This window comes from Mycetomoellerius zeteki, unplaced genomic scaffold (assembly GCF_001594055.1).
Source record: "Mycetomoellerius zeteki isolate Tzet28-1 unplaced genomic scaffold, Tzet1.0 scaffold62, whole genome shotgun sequence".
NCBI classification, from domain to species: domain Eukaryota; kingdom Metazoa; phylum Arthropoda; class Insecta; order Hymenoptera; family Formicidae; genus Mycetomoellerius; species Mycetomoellerius zeteki.
Window position 1 is genome coordinate 3,883,427 of NW_017257632.1, and position 23,735 is coordinate 3,907,161.

The 23,735-nt window shown below is 32.0% G+C and overlaps 2 protein-coding genes across 2 annotated transcripts; both read right to left on the reverse strand.

Annotated features, from left to right (window-relative positions):
• Window positions 1-1,725: 1,725 nt before the first annotated feature.
• LOC108728522 (synaptic vesicular amine transporter) lies at window positions 1,726-4,368 on the reverse strand. Its single transcript, XM_018457098.1, has 7 exons — window positions 4,275-4,368; window positions 3,986-4,195; window positions 3,377-3,643; window positions 3,247-3,287; window positions 2,732-2,878; window positions 2,161-2,482; window positions 1,726-1,961 (listed from the first exon to the last, which is right to left on the reverse strand). The coding sequence occupies exons 1-7, from the start codon at window positions 4,366-4,368 to the stop codon at window positions 1,744-1,746; spliced, it is 1,299 nt and encodes a 432-aa protein (XP_018312600.1). The 3' UTR covers window positions 1,726-1,743.
• Window positions 4,369-11,925: 7,557 nt separating this feature from the next.
• boss (G protein coupled receptor bride of sevenless) lies at window positions 11,926-18,058 on the reverse strand. The gene is made up of 8 exons (XM_018457402.1): window positions 17,926-18,058; window positions 17,451-17,579; window positions 15,933-16,427; window positions 14,707-15,204; window positions 13,996-14,493; window positions 13,322-13,659; window positions 12,495-12,728; window positions 11,926-12,256 (listed from the first exon to the last, which is right to left on the reverse strand). The coding sequence occupies exons 1-8, from the start codon at window positions 18,056-18,058 to the stop codon at window positions 11,984-11,986; spliced, it is 2,598 nt and encodes an 865-aa protein (XP_018312904.1). The 3' UTR covers window positions 11,926-11,983.
• Between the last annotated feature and the right edge of the window lie 5,677 nt (window positions 18,059-23,735).

Genomic DNA, 23,735 nt, shown 5'->3' on the forward strand with positions numbered 1-23,735 from the left:
AAATGAAAATTAATGTATTTTAAGCTACATCTTTGGATACATATTAATAAAACTTTTATAAAAATATATTTCTAACACAAACATTCGTTTCGCAGGGTAGAACAATGCTTCTTTTTGCTAAATTCATTCATTTCATGCAAAAACACGTCGAATGAGTCTAGTTTTATCGAGATTGAACGTGAAGGAACTAAACTTATAACATTTACCATTGAGGTAAATCTCTTTAAAGGAATGAAATATTGAGTAAGTACTATAAGAGTCGTCACTAAATGAGCCATACAGCCTCATGCTGTGGTAGGGGGTTTACTATCCCCATCCGTTCATTTTTCAAAAACATTAACAGTATACGATAACAAAGACAGATAAACAAAAAAAATCTGTTGGACTTTATTAAGTAAGAACTACACTTACTATCTAAATAGAAATCAAATATCTCAGACAATCATATACGATTGTAAAACATAAACTTTAAGGGGATGCTGGAGTGATCAAATTATCATATTACAGTCGTATAAAAATCTTCGAATTGACTGAACGGAATAAAAAATCCTTTTATAGGATTAAAGTAGACGCAAAATTAGAAGGTGGTGCAGTGGACCTTGTACTAAAATCGAAAAAAAGTTAAAAAATTTTTTAACTTTTTTTCGATTTTAGTACAAGGTCCACTGCACCACCTTCTAATTTTGCGTCTACTTTAATCCTATAAAAGGATTTTTTATTCCGTTCAGTCAATTCGAAGATTTTTATACAACTGTAATGTGATAATTTGGTCACTCCAGCATCTCCTTAAGAATACAAATATTTACTTAGGCGATTTTTAAAAATTGTAGCGTAACTTCTATCATAGATGTGTTCGCAACGAGATGTTACAGCAGACTGAGCGGCAGTCGCTGTTGCGTGCTCACCGTGCTCAGACACGTTTACGCGTGTCTCGCGTGTTTTGTTTTTAATGTAACCTCGATTATTCTACTTATCCCTATAGTCTACTGACCCCGGTCTCTCTTATACTTTACTTATATTATTGATTTTTAGCTCTTCCCCACGTTTCTAAATTCCACATACAAATTCCTTGTAACATCCAATTTTGCACATAACCGTGGGACACGCAATTGATCGAATACATTGTGTACTGTACGGCGACCTACGTGAGCTAATGACAAGTCAATGCTTGCAGCAGTCTGTAGAATCGTTAATGCAACGTAAACGAATTTCGCTGTAGATTGAGCATTAATAAGCTTTCAGAGCTATCGGCTACACCGGCCGATCGATTGTCGTCAGTTTCCACTAGCAGAAGCGTGTATTTCTTGTCCTGTACCGCTCTTGTGAATTCAGCGAATTCCTGCTCTTCGATCCGAGAAACGTCGTCGTGCCATGGACGACAGCCTCGGGGATGTTGTTCGACCAATAATTCACTTGGGTTACCAATTATGATAAAGATGTGGTTCTGTATAGCGCACTTAATTGGGGACACAATGACATTACTAAACACTATTTTGAGGTGTCCAAAAACAAATTTAATGATATTTAATGTTGTGCGATTGTTTAAAATGAAGACAATGGCTCGCGAAAATTATATAATAATTAGGAGATATAATGTCTTAAAAAACATAACGAGTAACCGACACAGTGTATCTTTTGAAATGGAAAGGAAAAAATGTTAACGTATATAGCAATTTACAAAATTTTCCGAGTTAATTAATATGATATTCAGTTTGTGATTGTTGCTAAATAAATTATTTATTGTCAAAGATCTTCGTCGGAATCGTAAAATCTTTCGTAGGGTGTGATGGATTGTTGAAACGTTTCGTAATCCTTCTTTTCCTCTTTCTTCGCCAACAACTTCCTCCGTTCCAACGTGAGATATATTAACAATGGACAATATGCCACGTTTACGATGCCCACGATTCGCATGACCCACGGGAATCCAATGGCTTTAACCATTTCGCCGCCTGTGATGGGTCCTTAAAAAAAAGCGATTTGCGCAGATATATTTTCTATAATATATTCGAGTTCTTTTTAATCATAAATTGTCTCAATAGAAAACAGCGTCTGCCAAGGGCAGACGAATTTGACTTTTACTTTATATTTCTACTCTTTAAAATTATTCCTTTTTGTTCTATATATACAATCGGGCTTAATTTTCCGATTGGAGTGTCTTACCTAATGAGTAAGCTAAACTGACAGCCACTTGTTGGATCGAATAAACGGGTCCATAATTGCCATTTCGATCTACTAAGCTGGCTAGTAATGGCACTAAGGCTGCATCCGCGACGCCGATGCCCAGACCCATTCCCAGATGAGGGAATATCAACTGCGACATTGTGTTCGCCAACGGGATTAGAATGGCACTAACGCCGACCACGAACATAGCCAGAATCGCCACTTTACTACGCCCGTAACGATACGCTATTACGCCGAAGAAGTTGGTCCCGATTAAATAGCCCACGCTGTCTGGTATAAATACTGTACCTAGTTGCCATTTCTGCAAAGATTATTAATTGAAGCAGTGCTTTTCCGTATTTTTACAAAATTATAATAGAATTTACAAAATTATTTGCAAACGTCGAATAGTATTTACTCATATTGTTCTTGGTTTACTTAGTCTTATTATGGTTAATGTTAAAATTAGATCGGTTTATTAATACAAATAATGAATTTATGAAATTGTATTCAAAACCTGCCATTGATATTTTTTTTGTTTTGAAATAAAATCTCTTTGTCATATACTTACCTTAGGTTTTATGTGAGTCCGAAGCCAAATCGGCAAGCAAGGCTCTAGTATCGCCATCGGCGAAGTCGAGCACCAAATTGCACCAGAGATAATGAGAATGTGTGGATTAGACAATAAATGTAGCCAAGTAGGTTGCTGCTTGCTTATCTGAGATATATGAAAAAATAAAATTTAATTAACAATTTCTCTTTAATATATACAAACACGCATACTTTAACATAAAATATACGGGAAATTAATTTATTGTTATTTTAAGTCTTTAGAACAATATAATTCTTGCAATACTATTGACAGCTAAAACTTATTAAAAAACGATAAAATTGTATAGCAGATCTAAACTTACTTTTTGAAAAACGATTCCTTGAAAAAGAATACTTATATCTAATCATATATCTATATATTTCGAATAATAAACTTTGCTCTACGCTCTATTTATATTTTATTTGCAAATATAATTTAATATTATCTTAAAACGTATTAAAATATGTATTTAAAATAATGAATGTTACACGTACCTCGATGTTTGTCTGAACATCTAATGTTAAAATTTGCAGACCTAGTGAAAATAACGTATTTTGATATTTTATTATTTTTGTGCAAAAAATGCGCTTTCGACAATTACAATTACAAAAAAGAATTACTTACAAATTAATATAACAATGAGACTGGATACCAATAGAAATGGTGCCATTTTTCCTTCAAGATCGTAAAGCACAGAACCGATCGGATAGCCAAGGAGAACGCCTAGGGCGATGCTGCCGAGAACAAAACCCATGATTTTAGATCTTTCATCTTCCTCCGAGTATTGAGAGGCGACCAGTGACATGCCGGAAACTGCTATACACGCTGAAGCTATACCTTGAATGCTCCGAGCCAAGAATAATATCTCGTATGTTTGTCCAAAAGCGAATACTACGACAACAATGAAAAATGGAGTTTATAAAAGTTCCTTTGAATTTTATTTGAAGTCTTTAACTTCAAGCACTAAATTAACGCAGTTTCGTGAAAGCAAACGGTAGTTTTGTAAAAACAAATTTAAATTTGACAAAATCGAAAAATTTTTTCGGTGAATTTGAATTCAACTTGTAACAATATTTGACTGATATTTAATTTTTTACTTCACTTTATTTATAATAAAACAACGTTTTGCCTGAAATCATGAAATAAGACTCGAATCATTAGAGATAAACATTTCTCTAATGGGGGGTTCTATTTGTTGCACAGATACGGGTGAAAGTATCGTCTATAACTTACGTAGAGCAGCCAGCAAGAGGCTGAGATTTCCCAAGAACAGAGGTCTGGTATAGCCTAGAGTGCCAGTGAGAGTGCCCACGGCGGGATTCAAAATTAATTGGACCAGAGCCTTTGAGCTTAGCAATAATCCCACTCGACCGTTTTCGTCCTCTTCGACGCTCGAGGTCGTATTCGCGTCGAGCGTGCACAGGTAATCGGGGATAATCGGCACTGAAACATGTCCGAATCAGTGAATTGTTTAGTTCGCGATTTGTCCTCATCGTCTTTCTCTCGGATTGGTTGTAATTACCGACTACCGTCAACAGGACATTATCCAGGAAGAGGCTGAGATAGACCACTACGATGGTGGTCATGCGACTATTCTTCAGATCGCCTAATCTCATCCTTGATCATCGATCGGTTTAAGATAAAAAAAAATTTAATACACTGATACAAGTCACTATATCCGCGAAGAATTTAGTAAAAAATTAGGGATTTATCTTTAATAAAAGTTCGAAAGTAATTTTTTAATTTTCGACAATTAATATATTGGTAATTAATGATTTTTAGATAAATAATATTATTCAAGTATGAAAGCAAAATATAAAATATAATTTTTTAATATTTAGCATTTGAATCTCCAAAATAAATTTTAAGAAAAGAAAGAAACATGAAATGTAAATTACAGATAGGCTCTTTTATTTAGATTTAGAAATACTATTTTGGACGATCTCTACATTTCTCAATCTATTTACTCAAAACGAATCTCTTTTGAATTTCAAAAAATTGCACGGTTCCCTTTTTTCTTTTTCTTTTTATCTTTCTCTCTCCCTCCCTCCCTCTCTCTCTCTCTCTTTTTCCGTCGACTTGATAAGCACGTAATTCAAATAGTTCGAAAATTTTTCTTAGTTTTTCTTTTTTTTGTCACTTGAAAGGCACATCTAAACGTGACTGGAAAGCGGACGAGTTTCGTGCGAGCTTTTATAGCCGCTGGAGCTCGTTCTTGCGCAGAAGCTTTTTCATGGGGGGCAACGTGAAGGTTGGTCTGGGCACCATTTCACGAGCCGATGCACTTTTCGATTTATCTCCATTATAGCGACTTATCGGCCGTCGCCAGCCGTTCTGATTTTCGCGGTTTTCATGATGGTCTTATGATGTGGAAATAAACCTTAGTATATGTAGTATAGGAAAACGCCGGCGACGAGGCTGACGAAGGAGCTGCGCGCGTTTGATAGAATTTTCGGAGAGTTGCGTTTTTGTATCTTCTTTTTTTATATGATGAGTTACGAATGCGATTAGTTAGAATTAAAAATTTGACAGCTGAAAATTTTATTGCTACCGTATTTTCGATTAATATCAAACTTGAGTTATTAAGCAGCTATCATGATTAAATAATTTTCAAGACGTAGAGTCAATCACAGTCAATGTATCTGTCAAATACCATTTATTATAATATTTTATTTATTTTCATTATTTCAAAAAATAAAACTCGAAAATTTAACGTTAACATAAATTTGTAAGTACTATTATTTAATTGTAGAAGCTTTATTTATGCATTTTTATTATAACTTCAACATCATTGATGTTTCATACATTTCTTTCAAAAAAATAAAAAATAAAAAGAATTAGCTCTAAAACCGTCGGAGTAACTGCTGTTGAGAGTTTCAATAATGAAGTAACTTTATATATTACTGAATTTTAATGAACGTAACTTTGCATTTAGCGTCACGAGAAAAAAAATAAAAAGGGATAAAACGGGTAAATGACGAATTGTTCTCCCATACGTCGCATTGTGGTGAACGCAAATTTCATTTTCGCGAGTCCCTTTGTTGTATACTCGCTATTTCGCTATCTCGTCATCGATATTCCCGCGGAGCACACACCTGTGTCCTGCTTGCGAAATTACGATCGACCATAATGCAATTTTGACGTTGAGGTACATGCCAAATTGATTCTGCGCCATGTACGGCGCAGCTTTCCATTCGTGTCCTCCTCGCATGCAACGAGGAACTTCCGTCGTCGAATTGATCAACGAGCTAGTAAATAATTACGAAGTTCAATATTTAGCAAGATTTATATTTGTATTTATAATCGCATTTCCGTTAAAGAATTTAACTAGAATCTTGAGATATGATTTAATAAATAGATATCGTATTTATAATTGCGATTCAAGGAATCACATGAGATGAAGATTGTTAAAAAACTAAAAAGATTCTGAGTTTTATTTTATAACTTCAATAATCGTTTCTTGAGAAAAATGGATATGTGTATATGTGCTATCTTTTAAATTTTGTAACAGAGAGAAGAATGATTATATATTTTCATGAAAAATCTGTGATATATCTAACAAATTTATAAAACATTCTAATTGTTTACCGAGCAACACGAAAATGAATTTTAATCTGTAAATAATTGCAGATTTAATAATCTTTTGAAATAGAGCAATTAATCAAATTGTCATTAAAAATAAAAATTGAATAACTCGCGTGTAACAGTTAAATTTTTTTTATTATATATTGTAGTATAATGTATATACTAGGGATGCAACGAATATCCGGCAACTATCCAACCAATCTGGCCGATTTTTTATAATTCGATCATCCGGCCGGATAATTCAGTTATTCGACCGGATTGTGAAAAAGTCGTTTTCCACAATTTGGATAGAAATAATTATGCATAATTAAAATTTAAATTCTCAAAATATTTTATTATAGGAGAGAGTGGACTAAATCGTGTTCCAAATAAGATCCTTTTTAATTTAAATTTTTAAGAATCCTTTTTAATTTAAATGAATAGATACGGTTAAGCAGATTTGCGTACTATTTATAACGTAAAATCCTTATAAGGTATCGAACATATAATAGCAGTTGACTGCAGTTCTCCGTCATAACATTCACAGAATAGATGCAAATATGTATTTTTAGTCATCATGCAAAAATTTTTTTAAAAAAGAAAATCCTTGTAAATCATTATTTAAAAGGTGTTAAAAATTTGAAAGGTAATTGATTTAAGATATAATTAAAGAGTGTAGAATTAAAAAATATCAAGCATTTTGTGATCACTTTTGCGGTTTATTGTTAAATTTGTTCCAAAATTCCAAAGGACCCGTGTCCAAATCGGACAGTACAGTAGATAACTTATAGGCCTGGTTGTAGTACTGGTGATTGGCCGACCAATTTGATCCAAGGAAATAATTAGAATTAAATCAGTAAAATATCGTGAGTCATCAGACTCAGTAGATTAATTAAGTTTTATTGATTTCAGTTTTAATAATATGAACTGTCAGTAATTTTTTTTCTGAATAAAATTTTTATCTTTGACTGTTAAATTGCTCGGTTTTACTTTAATACTAACAAAAATATATTAAAACATTTTTAAATTCTATCTAAAAATCTATAAAAATAGGAATGTTCGATTTGAATTAGGGGATGGTCCGATTTGGAACCTATGGTTCCAAATAGAACTGGAAAAAGTGTTTTTACATTTTCCATTATAGTTCAACACAGGTGAGAAGTACGTCAAAATGGTCTAAAGTAAAAATGAAGAGAATTAAATGATCTTTCCAACGGCACCTTCAGTTTTACGATCGGATTTTATTTACGCCTTATAGAAAACAAAAACTGCAAATAAGTCCGATATTTAGGCCACTCTCACCTACATATGTATGTACATCTGACTAATCTATAAACTACATATTCTTTTATTAATGTTTAAATGTTAATTAGTGTATTGTTATATAATATAATTTCAAAATTAAATTAAAATAATTTTTATGCCTTTATTCTTTATGTATTACATTTTTATTACATATTATTTTTAAATATTTTATATTTACCATAAGAAATATGAACATTTCTATGTTATCAAACAATAATCTATTTCCATCTTCTGTATAAATATTGTATAAATTTGTATAGCATATTTATAATGGTTTACACAAAAAGATTCTCTTTTTATTTTAAAAAACAATTTTTAGTTTTTCAATATTTTTGTGAAATTTCTAGATAAAATCCGATTATCCGGCTTATCCGATTTTGCTGGATAAAATTTGGTATCCGGTTATCCAACAAATCATTATCCGCTATATCCTTAAGATTTACATACATATCAATCAAGTTGAAATTGTCTTATAAATTAAAATTCAAATAATATTTTTATTTCAAAATATTATACTTTCGATCGAATGGAATTATATACCTTAGGCAACACTTTAGTTCGTAAAATAAGGCGCAAAATGTGCGATAATAGTCTATCTTCCAAATGTAATAAACGAAATATTCAGCATAATTTTATTTTAGAAAGCTTTAAATTTTTCGAGGCAATAACGACTTGCTGGTGGCAATAACAACACGATCTTGGTTATTCGTTATTGCCAAGTACACTTGTGTATACAGCGCGCTGTGTTTATGCAAAGTCGCCGCGCTACCATTTGCACATTGAAACTCCAACCGGTGTCTTCACAGACACAGCCGGCAGATTGTTGCGGGAATCGTTCCGTGTGTCATTGTGTTATTACCCCTCGAAATGTGGAAAAAGCGTTTTTACATTTTCCATTATAGTTCAACACAGGTGAGAAGTACGTCGCGACAAGTAAATATTAAAAAATATTAAACACCGTCATATTACATGATTATTAAACCCTCCGCCGGCAATGTTGGACTTTAAAGATACAGTCGATTTTTGGATTGTGAATTCTGGTTGAAACATTTAAATCTGTAAAAAATAACTAAAATACAATCCAACTTCTATGACAGTAAAATCTCAAAGCTTTCACAAGTATGTAAGAATTTTTTCAGATTTTTATATACTCTGAAATAATATAAGAATCTGAAGTTTGAAGACTCAGGTTACGAAAAGTGAAAATTTCACATTGCCAATGAAGAGTTAGAATAAAATGATTATTAGACCGCATAATTAAGTATTTGTAAATGTATCGAGATGACTGTTGTTTATCACAAAAACATTTCGTGTAATTTATTTTATTCGGAATAGGAATTGTATGGAACGAAATAGAAAACGAGAATAATAAACTATTGTTTTGAGATAATGGACAATTAATTATGTACATATCGCAATGTATTTAGTGATACCTATTAGATATGATAAATACGATACCTCGTATCGTATTTTGAATTTTTGATTTAAATATAATTTGCCTTATTTAGCGATTAATAGGGCGGAATAATATACAAATCACCTGATCAAATTATTCTAGTAACGAGAAACTGCGTTAGGTATATCGATTATATATTAATAATTAATTTGAAATAGAAAAAACGAAACGAAAACTAATAAATGTTAATAACCAAGCAGTGAGAGCATTAATACATCGCCGTAGTTGGAGCGCTATTAATATACCTAATATATTGTTGACAATTTCACATTCAAATATAAACTGATTAATGTGTGAACGTTTCGATTTCTTTCAAATCTTCAGCAATGTTAAATTAATTTTCTTTCAATATCGATACATAAAATTTCTCCAATAATTCCGTATGATATGTTGCATATGGAATTACTGGTTGTGATCTATTGAGACAGAGGGTGAGTTGAAAAATATAAACTTATATCATTTTAATAAGAATCTTATTTTAGACCGTAAATGTGAGAAACATAATCGATAAATTATATAGAAGCTTATATATCGAAGCTGGATCTTTAATGCTTAAATAATTCAAAGTGAATTATATATATATTGTATAATACATGCATATATACCATATTTGTAGTCATTCGAACTGCGCGCCGAATTGGTTTTCCGGACGTTTATAAACGCAATTAAACTACTGTAATAATATCACAAATTAAATTAAATTGATAAGTAATGTTTTAATAATTCGATGCTCAATCAGGCATCATATTAGAAAAATGTTAATATACTGAAAAAACTGTAAATAAATTTATTGCGAAAAGTATTATTTCGGCCGGGAGTCGAACCCAAATCTCTTGTATTCCATACGAGCGTCTTAAGCCTTCAGACTACATCATTTCATCATAATTCACATAAATTTGTCATTATTGTACTCATTCGTAGTCACTTGATTAAGCAGCGAAGAGACAAAATTCTCAACCATAAAGTAGGAAAAAGCTCATTCTCTGTCAGTTTTAGGAATTAAATTTCAACAATTGTAGACCAAGAAATTTTATGTATAGACATTGAAAGAAAATTAATTATATTCAACATTGCTGAAGATGGTTCGAAAGAAACAGAAATGTTCACACGTCAATCAGTTTATTTTTAATCGAATATATGAAATTGTCAATAATATATAATTACGCTCCAACTCTCTCTCTCTCTCTCTCTCTCTCTCTCTCTCTCTCTCTCTCTCTACCACGATGTATTAATCCTTACAAGGTACAATTTGGTGCCTCATCCGTCCAAACATAGGTCATTAGAATCCGTCCGTTTTTTTCACTTATTCAGAATGGTTAAAAAATCTCTAAAAATTCATCAACATACTTTCAACTTGCTAGAATAAATATTGAAACTTCATTTTGGAAAATAATAAAATGTAGTATAATTTATAATTACCGAAAGACTCAAAGAGACTTGCACGAATAGGAATCGCTCGGTCACTAGTAACCTGATCTTGTACGGTAGGGATTAATGCTCTCACTACTCGGTTATTAACATTTATTAGTTTTTGTTTAAATCTCGAGAGCCCTATTAAAAACTTAGTATAATTTTTTAGAAAAAATGGAATATTTAACGTACAATTATTTTCCAGGATACTTAAATGCGTGTCGGGGGGATTGAATTGTGTACGACCTTATGACGTTTATTTGGGTACGCAAGATCGTTGCAAGTCGAGATGTCATTCATGTGGCAATACTCGAGTCGGCAGGTAGCGCGTCGCGTGTAATTATGATCGAGAGTGCCGTGCAAAGTACGAGCGATTATTTTATTGCAATGATTAACATGCGCGACCGTGTTTTTGCGAGAGTTATGTTGTGTCGTGTATGAATAAGCAATGAGGGAATCTAACAATGAGAAGAGGAAGAGTCTAGGTGGTATCGAGCGACGGCGGAATAACAATGGAGTGAGTAAATAATTATCTTTCCATTCACTTGTTACTTGTTACAGAAGTAATCATTGCAGTATGCGCAGATAATAATGATTCTTCTAGATACTTATAAATTATGCTAATCGTTGCTATAATTAGATACGTATATTTTTATTTTATAGTTCAATGCAGTTTCTGTCGCAACCCTGCTGTGCATCATATCGATGTGTGTGTGAGTGACCGAATATTATTTTTAATATTACTATTTTTAATATTACTAAGATAATAGTGTGTAATCTGTGTAAAAATTATATCGGTCATATGTATAAAATAAACAGTATGTATAAAAATAAAAGGTTTTTAATATAATTTTGTATTCATTTGAAAACTCAAGACTTCCTTAAACAAGGAAAAATTATTTTAACCCACTTATAACAATTATTAATTAAAATATTTAAATAAATAATAGAATGCGTCAATGTACTAGTGGCCGGACAAGCCGGTCGGACACTGAGACGTAATTGTCCCGACCACAATTGGAAAATTAATATGTTGACGGAAAATAATAATATAAATAGATGTTTAATGACAAAAGACAACTAATTCAATTTGATCTTTAAGCTAAAAAAAGCATTTGAGATTAATATTAATTTAAATAAATAATTTTGTGTAACTGTCCGGACATAGGTACTGTCTGATCCCAGTGACTGGACATGTACCTATGTCCGGACATAACCTATGTCCATTTACATAACACTTTATTTATTTATTTAAGTTAATGTTAGTCTCAAATGCGCTTTTTAAAACGTAATATTATATTTAATTGCAATCTTTAAATGTAATTAAATTATATGTAATTAAATTGTAATAAAAAAAGCATTTGAAATTAATAATAATAAATTTTATGTAAGTGTCCGGACATGTCCGGACGTATGTACAGGGTTCTTTATTTATATTTTATAAAAAATTTATAAAGATAAAAGCATTAAAAATTAAATACTAGACTTTAAAGTTGTCAAAAGCGGGTAATTCTGCTGGCACCTTCGTTTTCCTGATCCTTTTCGTCTTCTTCTTCTTCATTCTCTTCTTCTTCATCGATTCTTCGTTTTCTTACCATATTCATTGGACTAGTGTATCTTATGGGATACATTTCGATGTGTTGTCTAGAGATAGGTGAAGAATTATCTCTATTACAAGTCGTTTCTGTGTTGCTTCTCTCTTCCAAACTTATTCTCTGAGATTTATAGATTTTTGGCTGCGTGTAAATGACATTATTTGTTGCTAAAAACTGAAAATTTAAAAGATTTTCTAAATTGAAGATGTACATACGTCTGACGGATCTTTGTACAATGATTTTTTATACAATTCAATCATTAACATTATTATAAACTATTATCTTCTAATATATAATACATAAATTGCATTTACATTGAGTATATTATTAGGAAAACAGTGCTTTTTTGTTTATTATCTGCTTATAAAAAATATATATCTGATTAATCCTTCACGGCTTAATGAATATTCACCTCCATGTTCTCGACGTACATTCGCGGGGTGACGTAAGCAGCGTCGATTTCCTTCATTTCCGCGTAACATTCGCAATTATTATATGTAGGCATTTCGTAGTGATTTGGACTTCTACATCTCTCGAAGTATTTTGAGTTCGAGCTTAAATTACCGTAGTAATTTGGATATGCTGATGGCATTCGCAAAACTTGACTTTCTCGAACAGGATAAATATAATCGGGGGAAGAACATGACTACAATAATAATTAAAATTATAATAATTGATAACGCACTTTATTAAAAACAATGTTAATATCCAAAATTCGTTATTACTTTTAATAATTAAGACTCCTAAGTAGTCACCACAATCATATTGAATCGTGACGTCAGAAGCGAGAAGTGACACATTAATTTTTATTATGTGTAATTTGTAAATAAAGACAATTTGGATAAAACGAAATGATGCTTTGAAACAATTGCAAAAATGAACGGAAACATCCCTCCTGACAGTCAATAAATAATCGTAAAAAGTGATAAAAGCTACGTGAAGTGCTTTATTCAATGCGCATGCGTAGTCTATTTTTAGTTACACGTATCTTTTATCACTTTTTACGATTATTTACTGACTGTCAGGGGGGATAAGCATTCATAAGTTTTCATCCATTTTTACAAATATTTTAAAGCGATCTCATCATTTTGTTTTATCCAAATTTATTTACAAATAGCAAAAATTAATGTCTCGTTTCTGACGTCACGATTCAATATGACTGTGGTGACTACTCAGGAGCCTTAATCAAGAGAAAATATAGAGCATTTAAAATGTGTAAAAAATATATAGCTTTCTGACCTGCCTGACAATTGTATTAACAGTCGAATCGGTTAGTAGATTGATAGGATCGAATCTTTGTCCTGAATCTTTCCTTTTGGGTGTGTGCGTAATGTAATATATCCTTGGTATTAAGACACCGAAAATAATTAAATAAGCCGTGGCAACTGTACCGAAGAAAACGATTGCGTCACGATTTTCTGGTTGCATCAACATGAAGCAAGTCAACCATATTATCCATATTACTAGCAGACCAATAGCAGTGCCAAAGAAATATTTTCCTTCGTGGTAATTATGTTGTATTCGGATAATGAAGTAGGAAGCGACGAACAGTGCAATTAATAAAAATATATCGTATCCTGGAAACATATAACAAATATTGTAATTATAATTTTAACAAAAAAAGCAATACTATAATACTATAATTACTTTTGAATAATTTCAAAAAAACTATTAAAACATAAAATTTCATATGTATCGAAAGGTAGAAAGAAAACGCATGAATAATATTAATATTAATACGATATAATAATTAATACGATATAATAAAACGTAAAATATTAATGAATCTTCTAGAGAGATATAGAAATCAGAATAAGGCAAACTACACAAATTATTTTTTTCTAAGAGAAAAATAATCCATTTAGAAGATTCAGGAATTAATGAAAAATTAATAAACAATCCAGTCAATATACCTAGTAACGCAATAAAAATGAGACTCCTGATGACAACAGCTGAATTCATTGTGCTCAGAACGAAATACATAACCGACATGGCGATTTGCACGCCGAATGCGAAGAGCGCCATAAGACTCTGTAAATATCCATTAATGTGAATGATGAAATCACCGCCTGTGGACAAGGCTAAGAAGAGCGTTCTCGAGAGCATGATTGAGAATGTGAGGCCGAATGCGAGAGTGATGAGAAGGATCTTCCAAGCGTTCAGATTCTCTGCGCCGAAATAATCGTCCGTCACGCAGAAGGGCAGTGCCGTCAGTAAGGTAAATAGGTTGGCCAGGACGAAGACGATTGTGAGGATCAAATTGCCATTAAGAATTTCCTTAGTCGCGAGACGATAGACAATAAAAATCACCATGACGCAGCACACACATATAAGAATACCACATATGATGACAATCAAGAAAACAGGAACATAGAAGTTGTTTTTTAAAACATTTTTGCCAACGACATCTACTGAAATGTTAAAATAATCGTTATAGGCAAGCGACATTAATCTCTCGAAAAATAATGCATATACCATATATAGTTTAAGAATTTGTAATAATTATAATTCCGATAGAGATTTGTAGACATAATATTTTAGATAAATTCTTGGATAAAAGCAATTCGGTTGAATGACTCGTGTAATTTATGTACTCATAGTAATTACATTTATATCATTTTTACCTTTTGTATCGCGACCCTGAAAATTCGTGCAGTTTTCGCAATTCTTAATGAAATGCTCCAGACAGAGCCCCGACATTTCGAATGTCGTCCTCTCCGGGAGAACGCGTAATTTGGGTACTTCGATCTCGTAAAGAGCAACGTCAACGAACTCGTGCTGCATTTTCGTGGTGACCACGTATCTCAGCAAGTGTGATCCAGGTTGCATATGGAGAAGCTCGTAAACATCAAAATCGCGAATTTCCCGTTGCAATTTTGATGTCTGCGATTCTGGAGATTGCGTCATGATGCTACTCTCCTCGTCGATAGAGCAGCTTCTCTTGCGGAAATTCTGGAAGACTTCCGCCAACTTGATGATAGCCTTCCCAATGTCGAGAAGATACGGAGAGTGGTTCGCTGAGTTGTTGGAGTTCTCCAGAAATTCACCCGCGCTTGAGAAATCGCCAAGATCGAAACGAAGAATTTCCGGTTTAATGACATACGATTCGGATGGTATGAGGTCTGGAAAGTTGAAAATATTGTTGATATGCTAAATTTAGATTAATATCTCTCATTCAAATTTCAGCTTATTGTTATCTAGGATCATTGGTAATATAATAAGTTATCAAAACTAAATTTCTAGAAAAAAAAGGTTATATGAATTTCTTTTATAGAAATTCAGTAAAAACGTTTATATAAAACATGAACAGATTTCCATTTTAATTTTGCACATTATGAGAATTCTTGTTGCATTATATTAGATTCACGTGAATTAATTTATTTAATGGTTGTAGCATCGATTAACTTCAATCGTAGTTTAACCGTCTCTATATCTCGTTTTAACTGTAATTCTGAACAGAAACAAAAGGCCGCTCAAACTAAGGTTAAAGTTAAACGATGTTGGCGAAACTGTCTCTTAACTGCCACAACTACACTTGGATAATGTAACTGCTGTTACGAACATAACTTTACGTCAATATTTAATGTAATGTAATAGTTGGCATTAATTTAAATTATTGTTTCTATGTTCATAGCAGACAATTTGCATTAAAATTATGAAGACATCACATAAATACTCCCACTAGTCCTACTCTCATCCTTTTCACTTTTATATTTGATTAGATAAATAGTCTTTCTTTTAATATAAAATATAGATATTTTGTTTTATAAAATATATCATCGCGCACAGAAATCAAACTATTATTCCTTAACAATTTCTCCGTTATCCATGGATATTTAAATTTACTTGCCGTTAATATCTGAATTATCAAGCGGCAGCAGGAACCATGTTTTTCCGGAATCTCTCGATTTCTCATTCTCTTCCAGCCATCGTTGCACGTCATTTCTCTTACCGATTGCGACTATCACCGTTTCCGTGACGTTCGCGTACCTGTTACCGTTGACACGCCTGTCACTTCGTTTCACGCACACACCAGCGTCCTTGGTAACTTCCAGGAAATGATCGAGAACAGAATCCGTGTTGGCGTGCACCAGATCGACGATCTTGTACTTGGTACTCAGATAATGCGCTAGGATGTCGATCATGGGCATTGTGAAATCTCGTTCCTCGTAGATGCCGATTGGCAAACCATTGTAACTGTGAAGATACTCCATCATGGGTCCATATTGGGATGGCATCAATATACCCATCTCATAATCTGGCGCGCAACTTTGTTCAACCGCTACTCGCAAAACTTGTCTAAACACTGTAATCCTATCATGACACGTGTCGAAGATTCTTAACCCTGAGTAACATACATAATAATTATTCATGAGAATTTATATCTCAAGTATCATATATTTTAAAGATTATCATGATTTCTGAAATATGTTAACAAATATACGGATACATTTCTGAAAACATATGTACTGCAAGTAAACGTTCCGTAAAATTTAAGGATTCACCGTTTAAATCGCATTAGTAAAAAACCGGATATCGAGATTCGGCGAAAAAAATTGAATAACTTTTACGATGAAGAAAAATTGAAATATTTTATGGCGATGCTTCGGAGAATAAGGTTTTGAGGATGTTCTGAGCGACGTACAAAGTGTCGATGAAGACGATTCCTCTGAATCTTCTCCCTTAAAAATTTTTTTCATAATATTATAAAATTTCTTTGTATTAACATTATTTCATATTTTTGTAATGTTAAATAAATAATTTTCTGACTAAAAATGAAATTTATTTGTTTTTTTCAAAAATCGCTTTGTTATGATATTCCAAAGAATAACAATTTTTCAAAATAATTAAGGTTTTTTCAGCGAGCATCCCTAACTATTTTTTTCCTGAAAAGTCATTCCTCAAAAGTGCGAATCTAGGCAAATTTTTTTTCTTTCAACTCATTGCAAATATAACGCACGAATTTTTAACACATAAAAAATTTCTATATTTCCCTCTGTATTTTGCTACATAAAAAAGAACAATATGATATCTGAGTTTAAAAAACATTTAGAATACAAAGAGATATAAAACAATAAAAAATTTTTTTCCTGGTTTTCCACAACTGATTTAACCCACAACTCATACGACGTAGTGAAAAACAGAAGTTTACATGCAGGTTTAATCGCACAAAAGTGCACGTAAGAAAGAGTTTGTTTATTTCTTTAAGAAATTTATATTCTCAAATTAATGATTTTTCATGAAAATAAAGTAATATTTGACTAATTGTAAATTATCATATAAATTTTTATGATATTTTCATTTTGCAAATTAATTTTTTTATCGTTGTACGGTACAGACACGCATAAAAGTGATCTATTTTACTTACCTAATTTCACATTTGGTATGTGGTTATATTTGTTTAAAGTTCGCACGACATGCAATACCGTCAAAATTTGTTGAAAACCTTTTTCTGACGATACATTGCAATGCTGTCCGTAATTCGCGTCCACGAAGACTGTCAAATGTCAAAAATCAGAAAAAGATAACATAAAAGTTTTTCTCAATTTCTCTTATTGATTAAAATAAAAAAGTATTTAAGAGGTAGAGAAAAAATTCTTGGTACTTACATGTTTTTTATTATACTCTAGATTTATAAAATAGATTTATAAATTTATAAAAAAAGTAGTTAAGCTGTATATTTGTTGAGAGATAATATATCACATTTAATTATGTTTATAACTTTTTACTGCTTTAAATTAATTTACGGTGCAAACTAATTTCCTCATAAATATAAATTATATGTAAATAAATTTTCAGATTCAAATTAAATTGATTAAAATATTATTAAATTAACGGCTTACCAGTTAAAATAGCGTCACCTGTGGTTTCCAATAATGCATTATTTTCACAGCACAGTATTTGCTCGCTCATGCTCAAAGTTAACAGAACCATACTTAGCAAGAACGAAGCCTTAATGAGCATATTATTCGCCATCGTTTAATTTGTCATCAAGGCATAAATTATGCGCATGCGAACTTCAGCAAATAAAATCTCTATTCTGATTACTAATAGCTTTAAATTAATTTGTAAGATTTTCCTAGAAATCATATTTTCCATACGTTAGTTTATTATTTATTTATTTTACAACGAGAGAAATAACATTAAAATAAAAAAAGGAAGATAAGGAAGATAATTTAGCAACAAATTAATGATTATGTAATTCTTTGCTGCTATTTTATGTTTATTTTATAATATTTTATACTGTTATTTATGTTATTTTACATTATTTTTATATATTTCTATTACTTCGTTAAACCATAACGATCAGCATTCATTATATCAGTATCAATTATGATTTTAAGTAACATTATGTATCAGCTTGCAAAGAATCATTTAGCACGAAAGGCATTTTTCATGAAAGTTCTATTCGTTTTCTCGAGCATTAATTTCGATGGCATTTATTAAGTCGCGTGACAAGCGCCACTTCGGCGTTTAACAATCAGTACGAAACACGCACGAAATCCCGCTTTACCTTCGCTGTTCCAATTTTTGTGATTACCGGCGAATGTCAGGGCCTATTTTACGCTTGGCTGATGGACCTAAAGCTTCAGAACCTTAACTTCGATATTGATCTTCCCTCTTGAATAATTTTGTTGCTCGGAAAAATTCTACTCTCCGCGAATATAATTTCCATCGAGATGCACATGACTGACTACTTTTCGAACGACATCGTTGAAGAATTTTCACCCCTCGGGAAGTTTCGCCACTTTGAACATACCTACTTGTCTCCAAGCTCTTGATAAATTATTCTGAGTGGTTGTGTCACTTCAAATTCTCCCCCGAATAATAGTAAGCACCAGATTCCCCAGGCGTGATGGTCGTCGTGAGAATCGCTACGTGCTTTCCCATTCCATGACATGTGGAGTAAAAGTCGCCATGACACTACGCGACTTTCGATGCTATCTATGGAAGCCGTACTCTTGTCAGACTAGCTCTGTTTTTTAAATGGATTATATAATCAGTCACGTTGCTGCTAGGCGTGATGCGTAATTGACAGTTGACTTTTCTTTTTAAGTGCTGTTATAATATAAAAAGATTTAAGTAAAAATTGGATAGAATTTGCACGGAAAGGATAGTTTTGCTCAAGTATCTAAGAATTTAACTAGATACAAATTTGAACATAATATTGTTGGACTAATTGTACCTATAGAACGCTGATTGCTAGAGTCCGATCGAAACTTTTACCGAAACTAAAAACAAACACTCATTACAGTGTCAGTTTCGACTGAAACCATATTAGCTTTCTTCATAAATATTAATTTTAATATGTGTAATTATTGTTTCAATAATTAAATTATGATATTTATGAAGAAGTAGTACTTATATTCTTTCGTCAAAATTGACACACAACCGAAAGGAGGATGTTAAAAAAGTCCGATTTTTGGCCTCCTCTGCGAAAGAGAGGCTTAAATAATCACAAAAAGTTGTTGTTTGGGATCCACATGGAATAGTAAAAATAGTTTTATATTCCAAAAATGCGGGGAAAGTAGATTTTTTTTGTTATCTGTGTCTCCTTTTGTAAGTCGAATTTTCATATACTACACTAGAACTTATCACACTGAGAAAAATGGTCTGGTTGGATTAAATAGTAATTCTGGTGGAAAATGGACGAATCAGAATTTTCTGGTTAAATCTATTAGAATTCTAGTTGAGATAATTAGAATTCTGATTGATATAATTATTCTGGTAAAAATGAGAATTCTAGTAGATTTTACCAGAAATATTGTATCAGTCAGAATTCCTGTTATCTCAACTAGAATTCTAATAAATTTAATCAGAAAATTCTGACTCGTCCATTTTCAACCAGAAATTTTTTTCAGTGCATGAATTGGATATATTGCAAAAGTTTCTCATGATAATAGGTACTTACAAGGGAAGTTTCACAATTGTCCGGAACCGATTTAATTCTCCATGAAATATGTTGTTAAACACGAAAATCTAAAAGACATATTTTTTTATACGTGCCCTAATGTTTAAGGAGTGAAACTTCCCTTGTTAGAGGTTTTAAAGGTTCTCATGATTCTATTATTAAACATGGCATGATTCTATTATTAAACATGGCAAATTATGGAAATAGGGAATCTAAAATGGCGCCATCGACATTCAGTTTTATACGTAGGGTTGCGTAATCGATTTTTTTTATCAAAATGAATCTGAGCATGCTGTGTAAGACAAATTGACTACGAACTTATTAATTAAATGGAACTATCAATGATGGCGAATTCAAAATGGCCAATCCAAAATGTTTGTGCTCGATTAAAATCACATAAATATATTTCATATAATAGGATGAACGCGCTATCTTTCGACCTCTTCTATTGCACACTGCTAAAATAAGATTAAGAAAAAATTCAAATAAAAAAGATCTAAAAGAATGGTGGATACTAAACAGCTAATAATTATTTGCTTCATCCAATGAAAATGGTTTACTTGACTACTCTCAGTCTAATCCAGAGACAACAGCGAGGACATGGTCACTATCTCCATTATTTTTTATCCCTTTTTTATATTTTTCTTTTTTTAATTTTTTTTTCATTTTATATATAACTTTTATCGTTGGATTTTTTATGTATCTATTTTTTATGTATCCAATCTTTAAAACCTTTATGTACCCATTATCATGAGAAACTTTTGCAACATATCTAATTCATGATAAGTTCTAGCGTGGTATACGAAAATTCGACTTACAGAAGGAAACACATATAACAAAAAAAAATCTACTTTCCCCGCATTTCTGGGATATAAAACTATTTTTACTATTTTATGTGGATCCCAAACAATAACTTTTTGTGGTTAACCAAGGTACCACAGGGGAGTAAAAAATCGAACTTTTTTAATATTTTTATCCTCCTTTCGGTTTCGGCCGAGATTGAATTATTGTTTCAATAAATTACGATATTTATGAAAAGTATATAATGTATGGACATGTCTATACATATATGGCCTTTAGAGGATTCCTATTTTTTAATTTTGGTTTCGGTTGAAATTGACATGTAGCCGAGTGTTTCAGTTCAGTTTTAGCAAAAGTTTCAGTCGGACTCTAGCTAGAATGATACATTTTTCGCAACTTCAGGCTTAAGATTCCTACGTAATTATTTTTATAATCCGACAAAATTATTTTCAGATTTATATTTAGTTCAATTTCTAGATGATTGAACAAAATTGTTTTTTCCATGTGACCAATGTACTATACATTAAGCTTTATCTTATTAAACTTTACAACTTTATTACACTCCAGAATTAAAAATACAATTATCTTCGATATTTTCTTTATATATTCTATCATTATTATACACGAAATATCTATATGCTATAAAACGTCATCTTGTTCTATGTGACTTTGTAAATAATTTTAAAAAACGGCATTTGATGTTAATTTTATTGGAGTCAGAATGATAGTTTAATCATCCTCCGACCTGTCAAGCTGTTTCTTCATTGAGAAGAAGCCTGAGAATCGGCGTAGTTAACTTAATTTTCACAATTCCATTTCACGACGCCGCGTCTTCGTGATTACAAATTTAATTTGTCTAAAACATAGGGCGAATGTTACGACGACTGTTATAATTATTTTATATCCCTCGTGATACTTTGCTTTCTACCAAAAAGATTTACTTTTTAATATTGATAGCTCTATAAATTTATACTAGTTAATTTACGCTGGCTGAAATATAATACGTCAATTTAAGTTTTCATTTTTTGAATTTATATAATTTTGCGCTTAAGATTCGTGTAACAGAATGGAGGTGTAATTTTCCAGTATAACCGGTGAGTTTTAAAATTGAACGAATATACAATGGAGTTCCTTAACATAAAATAATTCTTGTATTCAGATGTTACCAACCATAAAATTGTTTAAAAAGAGTCATTCACACTATCTAATGAAGAATCACTCAAGGTTTGTTGGAATGTGCTTACATTTGCGATAATAACACTTAATTTTGAATTTTTGTTAACTGTTCGGGGTTTTTTAATTATCTTGAAGATGACTGAAAATAACAGCCGAAATGTCGATGTATGTATAATAAGAATAAATTTGTATCGTTAACATACACAAATAACCGTGTATATAGCTCTTAGTAGCTCGGTTTTATTGTAATATTATTTTTTAATACTATTGTATATTATAGTTAAAAGTTATAACTTTTTATTATATAAGTAAGATACTTATCAAGCTGATATTTCGTAAAAATTGTATATATTATATTGATACATTTTGATATAATAAAATATGAAATATCTCTTAAAATATTCATGTTTTGATGATCTTATTATATCTTTATGTATACGTTATTCAAAACACATCAGAAAATGTTCAGAGTTGCACAAGAAACTTTTACTCATGGGAGTTGGAAAGTTTCTCTAGTCGATAACTGAAAAATTGTTACAATTTTTTTATAGCAATGCTCATAAATCGTTACTTATAATAATAGATTGTCAATATCACTAACGGAATAATCATAGTTTTACGATGATTAAAATAAGATTATCGTAGAGCGTATTTATTTGCTAGTTTTTCAATTAGAGTTTATTCTCTGAAGCTTTGTAATATATTCAAGACACTGTACAGTGTACAGCAGGCCTGTCCAATGAGCTCCGGAGCCAAAACGCAAAGCCATCGACGCAAAAAAATTCAATGTGAGTAATTAATTTCAAGGAATGTAAAGTGTTGATAAGCATCACTCAGATGCGTATCAATATTTTACAGTCCTCGAAATTTGGAACTAAAACTTGTACAAGCCTGCTCTACAGGAACGAGAAAATACATAGTCGTCTTAACTATAGATATATCTGTGTGGGATGACCTGCTAGTAGGTAGCAGGTAACCGATGGTAATGTCCAACATAGTATTCGAGCGTGACGTAGCACGCCTCTATCCTAGACCTGGTCTAGGGCAAGCTTGTATCTCCGATATGACTGCGATAGTCATTTTCCCAGGAATCATAATTACCATGCACACAAGATTAAACAATCTCTCGGGATCCCCAGAAGAGCGTGAACGTTCGTTTTGGACTTTTATCGAGAACAAAGGCGTTTTGTCTATTATTCTGAGAGTTTTTCTTTTTCCGATAAGAGAATCGCGTAGCCGCGAACATATCTAGAGCATTTCCACACGTACGAGAAACGTCTATAAATTCGGTCCTAGACTCCGAAACTTGTGATTCCGTACACGGCCAGCATGCCAGCCGAGGAAGTGGCCGGCTAGCGAGCTGCTTCGATCTGCACACTCGGTTGCTTCTCGCTAGGCGCGCACAGACCCAGACATCTATATAGTCGAACTACGTTAGTAATTACCTGGCTAGGGTTGCACCATAGTGCTCTGTAATTATCCGAAAAGTTGCGTGAATGGAAACGATAGGGTTTAGAAAGCCGACAGCGAAGACCGGTTATTTAGAGAGCACGAAAGATGCCTTTTTTAAAGACTGTCTATTGTTCTAATTGTGTCGTATTCATAAATTTAATGAGAATAATAATTCTAAAAGTTTCTGTATAGTAATTCGACATAGTATAACAAACATGTAAAAAATGAAAAATACAAAATGTAAAGCACAAAGGAAATTGAATTTCCTCTTATCCTATAATTTTTAATATATTTTTTAAATGTTTTTCGTCC